Here is a 16,780-nt window from a genome sequence, read left to right as displayed (position 1 = left end):
AGTGCTTCTGTATTTAGTGGCATTTTTGTTATGTAATCAGAAATATAAAACATTGCAGCTTTGGCAGCCTTACCAGATAATATACATTTAATATCATGATTGTGTCTAGTACATACCAACAATTGTGGGTTGTGTCCATTGACATCAGTTTCTTTACGTGCAAAAATGATTGAATTTTGCTTGATGTCGTAATTAGAATTCTCAACAATTTCATGGGGATAACCAAAACGGCAAACATCTGTATTTGTCTGACCTTTATGACATACTGGGCGACAACGATGTCTCTGAAATCTTTCACCTATCCTTTTGTGTTCATCTTCAAACAGTTTTTCCCAATCACATATTAACTCTGTAGAAACAGTGTTATTCTTGTCAATCACATGAAATTCCGGTGGCATTTCAACTCGAGGTTCATAACCTTCAGGTAAAACAAAATCAATACATGGAAGATGATGGTGAATAATGTCATCAAAAAATGAGAAAAATTTCTCGGAATATCCATCTAATCGACCTAATCTCTCATGAATTTCAGAAGGATTTAAGCCACCTCGTAGAAACAAAAGATAATGTCCATGAAAACATCCCCTTTCTGTAAGTTCAGCACAGCCAAAAAAAGCACGGAGATGTCCAAATATCCCTCCATGATCAGTACTCTTGCCAACTTTGAAATCCCAACCAAGTAATTGTTCAAATATAGTATGATACATAAAATCAAAAAAATCCGCTGCAGCAACAGGATCTCGAGCAACCCGACATGCACGCTCACTGCGAGGATGAACAACGTGGGGGAACCGTTCAGCTAAATTAATATCAGATTCACCATACATTACTTGAAATATTGGACTATGCACTGCTGATGGATTTAATGTGAGGAACAACTGTGGCATACCAAAATAAGCATAATAACATCTGATATGATTACGTGTTGTGGTTCTTGATGCTTGAGATCCTGGAATTTTAGCCGAAATTATATTCACCTGGTTCAACAACTGAAAAGCATGTTGCTCATCCTCTGAAAAGTCAGATTTGTCTTTTTCATCTTTAAGCTTCTGTGCTAAATCCAATAAAACATCCGCAGTAACTGTTGTAAAAGCAGGGGCAACCATTGCAAATTTTTTTGATGAAATTGATAATGATGTATGAAGATGTGCTTTTCTTCTCTGAATTAAATTTAAAGCAACAAAAGAAAAAAGATGATGATATCGAAATTCACGTGAGGATTGATCAAGTAAATGTTCAACATGAGCTTCCAGCGAAACAGCCGGACACTGATGATCATCCTCAAATCCTCCAATCCCCAATGGAAATAATGTTGGAAACATTCCAGGAAACAGGTCAGGATTATTATATTCATTAATTGGATCTCTTTCATACATTAAAAAAACATCTTTTTTATTAACATCTGTTGATGACAAAGACTGTGCAATGTTATTAATTGATGAAGCTGTCATGAATCTGGCTGGTACATCTTGTGATTCAGGATCATATAATCCAGATCGTTCTAATAGAATACTTTCTTCTACAGAATTACTAAGTAATTCAGCAGGATGATCATCAAAACCATTTGATTCAGTACCAAACAAATTGGTAGATGAACTTTCATGATCGTAGATGATCCGCTCTGCAAGGCCTGGTAGTATATCATTTTCTGGGTACTGATTCAAGACACTGTTATCCATAGAGTACAGATCCTTATACAGTCTGTTACGCTTACATAGATCAGAAAGAAGCATTCTTATAACAGATCTCCTCACAAAGAAAGGTTTAAATTTGAGCAAATCTGTTTCTGTGAGTTTCCTCTTTCCTACAAAGATAATAGTAATCAAATCATTCAAATCTGTAGGACTCCAAGGTAGTTTCTTTGCAGTTGCACACACATTAAGTGGATGAGCACAAACATTACCATGCAACTGAAGTGGATCAGTAACACTAGAAGAACCAAATATACGTGTAACATGTGCCGTTGTTCTATAAATGCTGCAAGCCATTTCCTCCACCCATGTCACATTTTCTAACTGTTTCAATGGTTCTCCTCGATACAAGCAATTGTTCAATGCCAACCGTGGCATTTTTAAACGCCTTAATGAACCATAACAATCATGGCAGAAATATATCTCAAACACTGTGCAAGATACATCAACAGAACGGATTCCTTCTTTATTCAATAATAATCCATCTAGATCTCTACAGATGTAAATGAACCGTGAGTGGGGGGTGTTTGCAATGATATATGGATCTTTTATCCGTAGAACAGACAAATCAGGCCACTCTGCCTGAGTCTTATAAGATCCAGTACGTAAACCATCTTCGGATCCGCAACATGCACAAATCGATGGGGGCAAATATTGAACGAATTGTCTGTAATTTCTCACACAATTCATTTTTGTTTCAATAGAAATTTTTTCCGGCCACGATTCAGAACATTGGTGCAGTAAAGAATACTCTTTAGATGCACGTTCAATACGTGTTTGTTTTCGCTTGTTCTTCTTATAAAAATTTCGATTTGAATATGAAAGATCTTTACTTTGGACTGAATAAAGTATTTGTTCCAAAATATCTTGCGCATAACCCAGAGCCACCAGCACTTGGAACACAACATCCTGTAAACCAATGTCTGTCAATGGGATGCCGTAGTGATACAAATAATCATCACATATTCCTATATTGTCTTTGAAATAATACTTCTTGTAGTCTCGTTGAAAACACTTTCCCATTAATTTGAATACATCATTTGATCTAATCTCTGAACGACCTTCATCATTCAAACTATAGAAAACTAACATGGATTTATCTTTGCGTTCAAATATCTTCAAAGCTTGTTTCATATTCAACATCTCTTCCTTTGTCAAATTTTGAAACACAGTAATAATTACACCCAAATTGCTCTTTGCAAGCAATGGATCATCACACCGATCAATCTCATGATGAGCACGAAAATGTGTGTACAAAATCTTTGTCACAACTTCACCAAATTGCAAACTACATCGCTTATGTATTTCTGAGTATACATTTGAGTTTTCTGGTTCGTTAACAGCATTATCCGTAGAGAAACGTAACAATCTTTGTACAAGATCATCTACAACAGTATGTTTTTGACGTCGACTTCCTACAAATGATGACAACATACGGATAGGAAGTTTTCTAAAATGAATTCTGCAACTATTAATATGTTCTGGTGACAACCAGGGAGGAGCAGAGCAAGAAAGAGTTGAAGCAACTGTTTGAAGAGATTCCATTGTTGGGCTGAATAGAACAGAAACTGTTCTAGTTCATTAAAATTATATGAATTATATCACTTTTAAAGCACGAAAATTTATACATATAATGACTAACAGATTGATTCATTGACGATGCTTGTACTAGATTGTGATATGAATATAATCTATATACCAGTTAATGTTGTTACTCCTTCATTGATCTACACCAACATGTTTGACATTTATTTTCCCTACATTTGCATCAATATCGATTTGTATCATCCACATATGTAGTATAAATAGATACGATTACTTGCATGAATACAACCATATCTATCTGTACATGTTGACTATAGATCAAAGTTTCGACTTCTCCGTACAACAACAACGCTTTCTTTGAATTGTCTACATAAATCGGATTGATAGTCTACCATATTCAACGTTGATTACAAGTAACATTCGAAGGAAATATTTCACAACGTATAATTCGTGAAATTGACATGTGGAAACATTCACCATAAAGGAAAAACAATAGGTTCGTGTGCAAACTTTTCACTACAAATGCATAAATAAACATGGAATCTGTTTTGCATATCTATCGAGTTATTTCAGATCACCCGTCAAATTTTCAACATCATCTTATGTCTCCTTCAATTTTCAATCAGAAAATGTATACATATCATGTCTCGATTTCTTATTCGCACTAATTTTCTTCTAGTCCCTTAGAGACCTCAGAGATGATATTGGATGGGCTAACTCTAAACGATCTTGCTTCTCTCAGTAGAACGTCCAAGATCGCAAACACTGATATTACAAACTACAAGCGACGTGTATTCACCATTAAACATGCTTATCGGAATTTCTTCAACATGAAAGAAATCGTCGAGTTCCAACGGCTACAGGCACGTGGATGATGCGCTATCTAATACACTACTTCTTCACCGGTTCATTATACAGAGTTCCACGGCTCTTATCGTTTCTGGATCGACGGCTCTCGAATTCTTCAACCGAGAACAATACAGTGGCGATCTAGACACATATTGCCAAATCAACCGCTGTAAAACTGCGGGTGAATGGTTTATATCACAGGGCTATCTATTCAAACCAAAAGAAAACCAAAAAAACGATTTCACCGACGCATTCACTCAAATCCTGGAAACAGGCAAAGACAATGAAGTGATAGCTGTACCAAACGATGTAGACCCGTCAGATTACACTTTCAATTCTGTGAAGACTGTCTGGGATTTCGTTCGAGGATCATCTAAGATACAGCTCATCGCCACTGCAGGTCCACCTCTGGAAACCATATTTTGTTTTCATTCAAGTTTGTTCAAGTCTTACTTGATGATCTACAGAAGAAACTGATTCCAAACTTCGCTCAGCATGTGTAATGAACGTACTTACACATCGAGCTGCCTACTGCTTATTCTCGAAGCTCACCTTGGAGGAGAAAACTACAATGCTTATCAATCTTCGAGCACCTCTGAACGAACTTCAAATGTATCCAATACGAAAATATCAGGATCGTGGATTCAACATAATGCATACCCCGACGTTCGAACAGGCTTGCAATCCATCTTCATCACTTTCATTTCTGTTGTCCAGATACGTCGGTGACAGACACTGCTACCGTATTATTTTCGAACATCTGAGTGATGGTATGCCTACCAACGATCTTTTCGAATTGAACAGCTGGGATATGGCGTATACTCGACAATATAACACAATCGACGTTTATTCGTTGGATATCTCCGAAGCGAAGGAAAACTATGTCGTTGGACCACATAATGTTGCACAGGTTAGAGCTGAGGCTGTCACTATAAATGAACTTATCAGAACGAGAACACTCCGGTATGAATAACATATAACATAACCGTTGATCTACTAACAGTACTCTCAGCGGAGACGCTGCAATGGCAGCAATTCAGAACATCGTCCGAAATACAAACAAGCCGTCTATTACAAAAACACCTTTTTGGTCTGAATTCAAAAAGCTGTTTGACTTGGCAAATACTTCTGCATTTCCTATATCTCCTTCAAACGCGCAAGACTTGGCGAAACTAATATTAACACTTCAACGACAATTCGCAACGATGAACATGGTTAGTTGGATACAATTTTATTGATGAAATCATTAACATTCACCGTTAATCAGGATAATCCTTATCTAAACGTCAGTGAAGAATCTAGAAAACTTATGCTGATGATAAAACTTGGGCCTCCGAAAACGCACGTAAACTTGGATGTATTGCGATCATTGATACATTCTTTCCTTTCTGACGACATTGTCATTTCTCTACATTAAAAACACCAACGATTTCTTTTCATACAATCTTACCATTGGTTGTCACAAACAGATGTATATCCATGATTATTCTCCTTACAATTTCATTTTTTTCTTGAATATTAACGATTCGACCATGTCCTATTAAACATTGATGTGAACTCATTCTGAATAAATCAAAGGACATGACATACAGGAGCTGGTGGCTTATCGCGTTTGAGACATTTTGTGTCAAAATCCAACTATACAAGCCGCGGTGAAACTTCCAAGCCATCCTCATCTTCGTTATATTTCCTTGAATTCTTTTGATTTTTCAACTTTCCACTTTGACACGCCGATGATGAAATAGGATCTATTTCTTTCTAGGTTGGGGATTTTCTCTTTCAAAAAAACCTATACGATCCTTCGAAGCAGACAATCGATATTGATCGGAAATCGCGTGATTCAGCGTCGTCCCACTCTTCTTCTTCATCATCTACATGGAATTCCTCTCATTACTCTTTGATCTCCGATGCAGAGGTGTTGAACTACGCTCGTATCCTCGAACACGTCCAGGGCGCTCTCTACACTCAAGCCTTAGCCAAGTTCTCCGCCGATGCTTTTGAAGCGACTAAGTTTGCCGCAACTGTCAAGGCAAACTACGACGATGTTTTGCCGATGAACAGACTCACATCACTTTGCTACAAAGAGTTTTGGAGGAGATGGATGCGAATACTATCCAGGAATGTACCCCCCGGCTTCTAAATATAGATAACCCCCCGCTCCTGAACGTGCTTGTTAACACCATTTCTGTTCGTATCTGTAGCAGCGGCTCAGATGATGTCGCTTCGTTCATCGCGACGAATGCAGCCTTTGACACTGCTAACACCTTTGCTGATTCTCAAACTTCTGGACTTCCCCTAGACAAGGTTTGTTCTTTAGGTCACTATTTTCTCGATAGCATAATAACTTTTCTTTTGTTTATTTCTTGAACTACAGGAGCTTCTTCCCGCTAACTTCTCAATCTTCTAAACTGAAGCTCATCAGACAACGTGGTTCAAATCTACCGTCCAGAATTCAAATCCCTGGAGGAGTGCCTTTATCGGTCCTTTGACCCCCAACAACAATTTCACTATCGCATCAAACTTCATCGCCACATATCCTTCTTCTAATCCACCTATCGCAGTCACTCAGTATTTCCCGCCAATCAGAATCCCCACTACCGCTGCTTCTGGTGCTTCAGTCCACCTCGCGCTCGCCCTGACCGAGACAAATACCTCCGATTTGTCGGAACTATTCGTTGCGTTCCCTAATTCCAATCGCACCCCCTTCGAACAATTGTCTTCCTCAGATTCATACAACGTCATCTTCCCCACACAGGAGGACGATGTTTTTGGTACGATGTTTGTGCTCCCTGCCCGTTATAACAATGAACCACCAAAACATCAACTCTATTTCGTCCTGGATACCCTATATTCCATCATCTTCTTATTGTAACGGTCCTGTTCGCGATATAGATGCTGGACGCAGTGTTGATGATAGTAGTCTTCAACCAGAACCTACCTCGGTCCTTATCAGATCATACTGTACACGATCAACGACACCTGAACTGTCGACGTCATTCATGGACGGCGCATAGCTTCGAGGAACCTCTCAGTACACCTTCACTTAGCCGCAGCGCTAACCACCACTGATCTTCTTCAGAATCGCAAACCAAACAGCGCTCTCCTGCGGCTTAATGCAAGAAACTATACACTTCGCGAGCGGTCACTGTTCGGACAATTGTTGGAAAATGGAGGTCAGATTACCCCCACTCCGACTTCGTTCAGGAGAACAAGCAGGGCTCACATTACCAGAATACCCATCGGAAACATCACACCTAGAAACAGCATGGTAGAATCACATGTTTCCATCGACATCCAGTCGCTCATTGATCAAGATGAATTCTTTGCCAGATAAAGTCCTACAGAATCAGACTCCGATTGTGATTCAGTCGATATGCATTCAACAACGGTGATTGTTTCCAATTGATTTTGCAACACTTCGGCGTATTCATCCACTCGTATCTTGCAAAATGATGACCATTATGATGATCGTGAAGCGAGTACAATTATTTGTTCCCTAACATACACTAATATATTCACAATACGCACGTCAACGAAGAAGAACTTTCCACACTTATCACACGCCTTCCACCGGCGGTTTCACCAAACTTACCTGAGCAAGTGAACCTATACTTGACTCCTACAGTGATGAAAGGAGAAAAGCTTATCAGGACGCAATGAATAGTTTCAATCGACTACCACAACAACTCAATGGACTCAAAAGGGGCAAAGCTGCAGTTTCAACTAACGCAACCAGGTGCAGTGGAACGAAAATCAATGAGCAAGAAAGTCACCGAGTGCCGTCAAGTAAACAAGGACCTTTCGTCGATCACTCATTGACAGTTTCTATACTGCAGGATGATGACGAACAAACGGCAATGCTGAACAAAGACGCTGTCATGTCCGGAGACGTGGTGAATGATCTCGGGCCCCCATGAAAGCTCTTTTTGTGTGTGACTTGCTCCTTATATCAAGGCTTCATTTTCTAATTCTATTCTCATATACAGCACCTGTACCACGAGTGACGAACGCCTTCATGAATCCTTCATCTCTTTCCACAACAAATCCATCGTCGCACACCACAACCAGTTCCACTTTTTAGAACTCGATGAATGATTCAATCGACTCAAACTGGCCTACTTTGCTTTCAAAACCACCTCTAATCTCGCTATGATGAGACTCTATTACAAGATCGTTCTAGGTCGGACCTCAATCTCTCAATACTCATCCGAAGAATCAATGCCTATAACCCCCGTTTCTGCGAGAGGACCTTCAAACACTGTAACGTCAATGTCGAAACGTAAAAATGTCTTTCTCAGTAGTGGACAGAGCACTGAACACGTCTTTTCGATGTACTTGTCGCTTCCTCTTTGGAATCTTACCTCTTACATCTTTCACTCAGCTCCGTTTCATATCTCAGCTGTATCTGTACATTGCAAGAATTCGCCAAGGAGACGAACATGCTTGTCGATGCGATGGAGAGAATTTATGCTATTGAAGCTGAATAGCTAACCCGAAGTCGTTCGTGGAGCCGAATTTACGATGTAATAAGAAATCGTCGGTCGAAATGCAGGACTGGGAGCAACGGGACTGTTCAACCCAATTACAAAACAGACAACGGACTTCGGAAACGCCTTTGTATGTCTAATCATAATATTTTATTTCATTTCTTCAGTCAACTGGGTATTGATGTCACGGCGCGCAAATCTCACCTTACATTAGTTCCTTCCTCCCCAATTTCTCAAAAATCACGTCTCATGCCCCCGGACACAACACAAATACCTTCAAAAAAAAAAAAACTTCCTTTCATTCGAAAGATAACACAACGACTGTAACCGTTAGGGAAACGATTGAGCGATGGAGATACCAAGTCGCCGTGAAAGCTCATACGGCTACGGCAACACTTCCTGCTCCTGCGTTGTTCGATCATAACAACCCGTTCTTCGTAAGTACTATGAAGATTGGACTTTGATTTCGGTGTGCTTATCTTCATAGCTAGAGATTGTACAACAGACGTATGTCGCTAATTCTTTGTACTAATGTCTCCTACGATTGGTGCTATACCAACTTAGCTTTCTTACTACGTCACCACATTGACTCTCGAAACCATTCACAACTCAATTTTCTCAGACCGCGCCGTATCCTGAAAACTTTGTGCGAATCGTGGTTTATATAGATTCGACTTATTCAGATCCAACAACCAGACTTCACGCTGCCGTTGCTGCAGAAAAGGATCTTCTGTTCATTCTCAGAAAACATATTCCTCTTAATCTTTGGATTTTGTTTTCCCATCCGCTGTTTCTCGAATCCAAACGGGCGTATGCCTGCGTATGCCTCCTTCGTGCGTGCTGTACTACTTACGTATAACTTGACGTGTTTGTATTGCTAACGACTTAGCACTCAGTAACGACTAATCCCAATTCATGTGTACACCTCTATGATATGGAGAATATCTGTCATGCCCTGTCCCAAAAGCTCCCCTTGTCAACCTCCTAGACATCCCAGAACAGCGTATCAGCTCCCTTACACCTCCCAAATAACCTCCCATAAACCTCCATGAACCACAGAACCCTAGCTAACCTCCCCACCAACGCTAACCTCCATCTGAAGCGACAGCTCCACGACTCGCATACGCCGCCGGACAATCCCCTATCAATTTAGCCTCATGGGTTCCGCACTTCACGCCAACCCCATTAGATGCTCGTTTATTACAATGTCCCGTTACTATTCAGCCCACCTATATAAGTATCATCTGTAACATAAGCGTCCCTAGCTTGGTATATTTTGACACACACCCTTTACATAGGTCCAGTCCCTGTCCCTTTGTACCTGCTACCTATACGGAATTCTCTTTACTCCTATTTCTCTGCCTCTGTTTCTCTCATTCTTGTCTATCGTCTCTCTGATCGTCTATACGATCAATATACGCTTTTACTTCAGTCTAAGCCTTCCGAGTGAGTCCCGAGCTCCCTCGAACATTACTAAAGCTCCCCAACGCCTACCCCTGGTGAGCAACCTCCCCAAACCTCCCGAGCTCCCTAGCTACTTCGTAAGCTCGGGACCTCGATCTAGGTAACGTCGAAGCTACCCCTCACGTCGAACTACGTATTGCTTCTCCGTTACCACCTCCCACACTCGAGGACGACCATCCTCAACCTAGCCCCAGGGACCTACCCTCCTGGCACATCCCTTCTCGGGAGCTTACACCCTCGAGACCCATTTACAAACTACCTACTCGATCCTATATTGACGTTCTAGCGAGTACAACTCCTACTACGCAATATCTTACGGTCCCGCACTCTTCCGAACCTCCCTACGCATTAGGGACCTCCCTGGACCTCCTAGGAACCCCTCAAGGGTCACCATCTCGTCGTTCCAACCACTACTAGGTCATTCCCGTCCTCGGTCGCGGTTCTCGTAGCTCCCTTCGAGCTCCAGCCTGCTCCTAGCACGCTACAACATAAACCTCCACATACCAAAACCTACCCTAAGACCTATTTTGACCCAGGTCTTACATTATACCAAGCTCTCCCGTCACGAACGGACTCGTCGACGAAATGTCGGCGACGTCAACGGAACGACCTTCTAGTTCCAAACCGAATCAAAGAAACAAAAGAGCGCCTTATCTCGTGGAAACACGACACAAGCTCAAAATCGAACCAGGCTGCTAGCTCCACTGTCATCACGGTGGCAGCTGGTCAACGCCTGATGTCCATCCCAGAACAGTCGTTCGGGGATGAAACCGCCAGCAACATCCGGACCCCAGAGGGACGTCAACCGGAGGTTCAGGGGCCCCCTCCAGTGGAACCTGGGATGGGACCACCACAACGGAGGTTACCTCCATGGGTTACGCCCAACCTGCCAGTAGTCCCATGGGAGGTTTCGCATACTCCCCTACCTGGGGAACGAGAGGACCTCCCCCTGGACCGATACCGCAGCTAGACATGGAGTCAGCTTCGAACGCGGGTGGAAGAGTCAGCGGTCAAGTAGCCGCTATCGAAAGGATACAAGGGGAGAGTACTGACCCTCTCACAGTACGACAACAGGAAAACTTCCAGAGAGGAGGGTATCCCCTGCCGTATCCGAACAATCTCGGACGTCATCCCGGAGGTTACCAACACCTCCAGTACAGTCCCTTAACCTTCCCCCCCGAGACGAGGAAGTTCACTCTCCAGTCTCCTGAAGAGCCCAGCTATGAATACGCCCAACTGGGAGCGTACACACGCAATACACCATAGCAGGACCAACTTCCCAGTACGAAATGACATTGCGTCTGGAAGACGTCATTCGAATTCAGGAGTGTATCCCGGAGGATGTAGCTATGGTCCTAAGGGAGGTATTGGAGTCAATGGGGATCGAAATATTGGGAGACGGTCTCGAATTCTCAGACCTACGAGTACAGTTCCTAACAGTGGGAACTCAACTGGAGATAGACCTCCCAGAGAAGGCCCAGCTGGCTGACCCCCGCGAATCGATCAGATTTTCTCTGGCTGTACAACGTCCTATGGACCCAGAGAGGATGTTGGAACTGTTAGAGGCAGAGGCACGTTACGGACGATCGTTCCGAAACTCGAGGGGAATACTTCCCCTCCTCCCTCATACCCATGGAAGGGAGAGGAATTCTGTGGCGAAGCAGGGCTACGTCTATTGTACCGAGCCTCTAACTACAGATCAGGAGCGTACGGTTTGAACCTCCCCCTTCGAGGGTTAACATACCGAACTACCAGGCGATCCAAATACTTCGGAACGCAAACCTAGCGCGAAGCAGCAGCTAAAATCGATGAGGAAAGTAACGAGGATGCTAACGCAATGCTGCAAAAAATCGTAGACGCAGGAGATACACCACGGCTCACCTCCTGGCCCCAGTGGAGTCAATGCCTGATCAGGATAGTCCCGTCCGGGTCCGTAACGGACAGACGGTATACACGTACACGCCCATGAGGCATATGCACCAGCTTCTGGTGAGGAGTGAGGAGTCGAAGCGATGTTGTGTTCGCAGGAGACCCGACACCGGACGCTACTAGCGGAATCAGACACTCTGATGCTGTCGGAGGAACTTTCTGGATCGAATCTAGAAAGAGCTTTGGAATTCCGTCGCAGACTGGTCGCGGATAATCGGGGAACCTCGTATATGGTTCAATGCGAACTCGAAAGCGTAGGGGAGTTCCCTCCGGAGCAATTTGACCAGAAAGGGCAGCTCCATGGATCTGATGGTCGTTTCCTGGCACAGAAACATTCATCGCCCAGGAATATCGAGGTTCCTGAACTCCTTAACCCCGGTAACACGGCCACGAGGAGCCCCCAGTTACGCTCTGGGACCTCCCCCACTGTACATGCCTTGGCTCAAAATTCGACTCCTCCCCCCAGAGTTAACCTGCAAACGAAACCTTTAACCCCAGTCTCGACCAGCGATACCAGTTTGGTGGTGAGGTGAGGATGATGGCACACAACATTCATCCCGGATCTCCGGACAAGATCTGACAGCTCGGTTGGCTCCCAACCCTGTACACGTTCCTCCAAGACTGAGCAATCCATCAGTCATTCCGTATCAAGGGTCGTGTATCGATGCAATCTCAGGCAGTGGGAACGGAAAGTCAAAGGGGTCCGAACCAACGAAGAACGTTGGCAGTTCACGAAGAGGCGGTACCCCCGCAGGGAGCTCCTTTTGGAACTCCCTTTGTAACGGGAGCTCAGACGAACCGACCTGGCATGGCTTTCGAGTCGGCACGCTCTCAGGAATCGGTAGCAATGATCCAACCAGGCTCGGGTCATTGAGACGCTCAGGAACAACTCCGTGAGGTAAAGGAAGGATTGCAGCGGGGGAATACCGACTGGAGGACCCCTTTCCAAAACAGGAAACACGGCGGGAGTATCCGGCAAGCGCACCATGGTAATGAGAGAACAAGGGGGGGTCCTCTCCATAGTTCCCCAGCCGGAGCTGGCAGCTACGGAACCAATATCCTTTACCAACGAACTCCTACAGGAGCTAAGGAGGGAAACCCCAGGGACAACAGCCCCGACTGCCACCCGAGTGTGGAGGGGACGGATTCACGATGGGGAGCCGAGTGCAAAGAGAGAGCTCGGGGAGTATGGAGACCAGAAGGAGGAGCGTACGCGTTGAAAGACGGGGAGGAGGCAAAGGAGGTAGGGGAGGGTTAACCCCCTGATAGAGAACCTCCCCCACTTTCTAGTCAACGAGGATCGAGAAGACCTCTGAGTCAGGGGGAACAGGGATCAAAGAGGGGGAGGAGCCCCCTCCACCGCCTCCTCCTCCACCACCTCCGGGGGACCAGGTGATAATGATTCGGAAGGTTCCAACAAAGGGGAACGCACCAGTCAAGTAGGAAGGGGAAGGAGGGAGGACGGAGGGAGCTCCCACTGGAGCTCCTGACGTACCTCCAACACGCTATGACCCGGACCAACCCTGGTATTACGATCCAAACAAGGTTGGCATCGTAAGCAGCCCTAGACCCCCAACGAGGGACGAACACTGGGAGAGCAACGAGAAAAATTACCATGAGTCGAACTGACGTGGTAAGATCGAAAGCTTCGCAGGTGACGACCGGTTGGCATGGAAGACGTGGGTCCTCAGTTTGGAAAGGATGTTTGGAGTACGTCCTACCATCTATGCTCGGAAAAGGACAAGTGCGCTTCCGCAGCTAGTCATCTCACTGGTGCAGCACACTCCCACTTCGACACGTTGAATCGGCAACGACTGAGGGGGGAGTACACTTGTCTCGAAGACTACAGAATTCAAACAAGAGTTCGGTTCCAAATTCGGACCCATCGACGAGGCGGACGAGGCAAGGAGGAGGTTGGCCTGGATGAAGCAGATGCCGGAGGAAAGCTTCGCCAACTTCTTCATTCGCTTCAACGAATACGCTCCCTGACCGGGTTTAACGACGAGGCTCTGGTAACATACCTCAAGAAAGGGGTAGCTCCTTGGTTGCCTCTACAGGTTGTTACCGGAAGGGAGGAACCTCGATCCTACGACGAGTGGACCCGAGTTTCACAAAGTTGGACGGAGCTGTACGTGCGCAAGCGGAGAGTTTGAGGAACCTCCACGGTGAAAAAGCGCTGCAAGGATGGCTGAGTCGCTTCCCGGGTTGGAGTTAGCACCTGAAGCTCCTTACAAGTCCCCCTTGCGTCGGGAACGAGATCCAGCTGATGTCTGGACCTCCAATCCGAAACCAGTAGCGACAGGGAGGTTCCCAAACAGGTCCAACTGGAAAGAGGGACGACAAAGGGCGTCTGCAGCTTGGGGGGAAGGAGAAAGTTACGATAGCGAAAACCGGAGGAGGACGAAGACTGCTGTCACTGCAGGGATGGAGGAGAATGGACTGAAGCGGTCCTCCGAGCAGGAGTTACCGACACCGGGAGGAAATGGACTCCTGAGGAAAGAGCGGAGAAGTGGAGAGACGAAGGCAGGAGCTCTGCATGCGTTGTGGACGAAAGGAACACTGGGCAAAGGACTGCCCTAACCCAGAATCGTTAGAACCCACGGAGGATCAAGGGAGCTCAGAGAGCTTCCAAGGCCGATTCAACTCGAGGAAGAGGGACGGCCAACCAAGGGGGAGGTCGTAAGGACGATTCAACTCGTCCTTTAGAACGGATTCGCCGGGATGTGGTGGAAGAACGGGAAGGAATGGACGATCTATGGAACGTCACATCTTAGACTCACCAAAGGGAGGTGAGCAAGAACTGTTGGACGAAGTGGGAAATGGGCAGGGGGCTTCGAGGTAGATCAGGGCGAACTGCGAAGCCCCGCAACACCTTCGCCTACCACAATAAGAGCTGCACTCGCGGGGAGTCAGCCAGCTCGTCTCACATCCCGATCCTACAACTCCTTCATCATCCTTACACGCTTTCCGTTCTCCGACCTCGATGAAGACAAAGAATACGCCACACTAGTGGATAGTGGAGCAACTAGATGCTTCATAGACAAAACTGTCGCTATGCGACACCAGAAAATTTGGTTGACCTAACAAACAGTATCCCTTTGGAGCTGTTCGACGGGAAACCTACCTCCGCAGGATTGATAACTCAGACCTACACTGACCAGATCAGTTTTGCGGATGGAACAATTCACAAGGTGGAGTTCCTAGTAACTCGATTACACCCACGGCTCCAATTGTGCTAGGACTGCCGTGGCTACGCATGCACAACCCAGTAATTGACTGGAAGGAACTTTGCCTGACATTCCAGGACCGAAACGTTCGAATCTCAGCAGCCCTTGCGTCGGAAATTGTCCAACCAGGCGCCGAGGGAGGTACTGAGGAGCTAGGAGGGGGGTAAACGGCAAAGAAATACCGAAGGAACTCTCCAACACCTCCTGAAGCCCCGCAACCACCTCCAGAAGTTCCTCAACAACTCCGGAAGCTCCCCTTAGAGCTCCAAGGACGGGGTGAAACTAGAGGAAGTAAAGGACGAAGAGTACGAAGCGAGTCAACCAGGTCCACACAAGTTATTCCCCTCGGACAAAGATCTAGGGCCAGACGACCCAATCCTTATGGGGATCAACGAATGGCTAGCGTTCGCGGCGAAAGCACGGAAGAAGAGGTGGAGGAAATCCTCGAGGCTGGACGATCCGCCATAGAGAAAGTAACCCCGAAACCAGCAAAGGATTCAGAGGACTATCAAAAGTGGAAGAGTAGGGACACGGAACGTCCTCCTCCTGGCCGGAGCTAAGCAAAAAGTCCGGTGGAGGAAGAAAAGGAGGGAACATGGACCTTATCCCGACCTCCCCACCTTAGACATCGAAAGCCTGAACATACCCAAGATTCCTTCAAGGTCTGGTCTGACTCCCAAGGGTTCAATAAGACGCAACAACTTCCGGAGAAAGCAGCTCATAGCGGGTACCCATGTGGTGGAACGAAAATCGGACCCACCATACAAGGGAAACCCATCAGCTTAATAGGAGCTGCTGGGATGGATCGTCTACTGAGGGAGGGAACCCCAGCGTACTTCCTTCATATATCGCCACGAAGGAGGAGTCCCTCCACTGAAGAAATACTCCGGGCGAGTGATAGCAACGCCAAAGAAGTGCAACAACCAAAGGATCCTGAGATGGGAACCCTAGTTCGGAACAAGGGGGGTCGTCAAGGAGCTCGACAAGAAGATCGAAGCGTCAGAGAGGAGGAATTAAAGAAATCCATTCCCGTCCAATACCAGGACTACCTGGACGTATTCTCACCGGAGAAGCAAGAACACTACCTCCGCACCGACCCTACGATATCAAAATCGAAACGGAAGGGGATGCGATACCTCCCATAGGGAAGCTCTACAACATGTCTGAGAAGGAGCTGAAATCTCTCAAGGAGTACATCGACGAGATGTTGGGGAAAGGGTTCATACGATCCTCCAGTTCCCCCGCGGGAGCTCCTGTCTTGTTTGCCAAGAAAAAGGATGGTACTCTGCGACTCTGCGTGACTATCGAGCCCTGAACAAGATTACGAAGAAGAATAGGTACCCTCTACCACTGATAGGCACTTAGTGGATCAACTACGGAAGCGAAGATCTTCACAAGATTGACCTCCGCGCAGGATACAACAACGTCAGGGTAGCCCAGGGACACGATGGAAGACTGCATTCCGAACTCGGTATGGGTCTTCGAGTACCTGGTAATGCCCTTTGGGCTCACGATGCTCCCTCCGCATTTCAATTCTTCATGAACGAGATCTTTCACGATATGGTGGACGTCTGTGTGGTGATCTATC

The 16,780-nt window shown here is 45.6% G+C and overlaps 4 protein-coding genes across 4 annotated transcripts; 2 read left to right on the top strand and 2 right to left on the bottom strand.

Moving 5' to 3' along the window:
- Nucleotides 1-8: 8 nt before the first annotated feature.
- C8R40DRAFT_1064587 (uncharacterized protein) lies at nucleotides 9-398 on the bottom strand (the record flags this gene model as incomplete). The annotated part of the gene is made up of 1 exon (XM_046225564.1): nucleotides 9-398. A coding segment is annotated over one exon (390 nt), but the record flags the coding sequence as incomplete, so codon positions are not given.
- Nucleotides 399-1,604: 1,206 nt separating this feature from the next.
- C8R40DRAFT_993445 (uncharacterized protein) lies at nucleotides 1,605-2,114 on the bottom strand (the record flags this gene model as incomplete). The annotated part of the gene is made up of 1 exon (XM_046236747.1): nucleotides 1,605-2,114. A coding segment is annotated over one exon (510 nt), but the record flags the coding sequence as incomplete, so codon positions are not given.
- A 2,031-nt stretch (nucleotides 2,115-4,145) lies between these two features.
- On the top strand, nucleotides 4,146-4,833 carry C8R40DRAFT_989564 (uncharacterized protein; the record flags this gene model as incomplete). Its single annotated transcript, XM_046236709.1, has 2 exons — nucleotides 4,146-4,521; nucleotides 4,580-4,833. Coding segments are annotated over 2 exons (630 nt in total), but the record flags the coding sequence as incomplete, so codon positions are not given.
- A 277-nt stretch (nucleotides 4,834-5,110) lies between these two features.
- Nucleotides 5,111-6,957, top strand: C8R40DRAFT_1269564 (uncharacterized protein; the record flags this gene model as incomplete). The annotated part of the gene is made up of 5 exons (XM_046234023.1): nucleotides 5,111-5,299; nucleotides 5,353-5,370; nucleotides 5,848-6,170; nucleotides 6,287-6,389; nucleotides 6,508-6,957. The coding sequence occupies 5 exons, from the start codon at nucleotides 5,111-5,113 to the stop codon at nucleotides 6,955-6,957; spliced, it is 1,083 nt and encodes a 360-aa protein (XP_046078713.1).
- Between the last annotated feature and the right edge of the window lie 9,823 nt (nucleotides 6,958-16,780).

This window comes from Lentinula edodes (assembly GCF_021015755.1).
Source record: "Lentinula edodes strain Le(Bin) 0899 ss11 chromosome Unknown C8R40scaffold_117, whole genome shotgun sequence".
Lineage (NCBI taxonomy): Eukaryota > Fungi > Basidiomycota > Agaricomycetes > Agaricales > Omphalotaceae > Lentinula > Lentinula edodes.
Note: the sequence above shows the minus strand (reverse complement) of the source record. Positions and strands in the feature narration are given on the sequence as shown.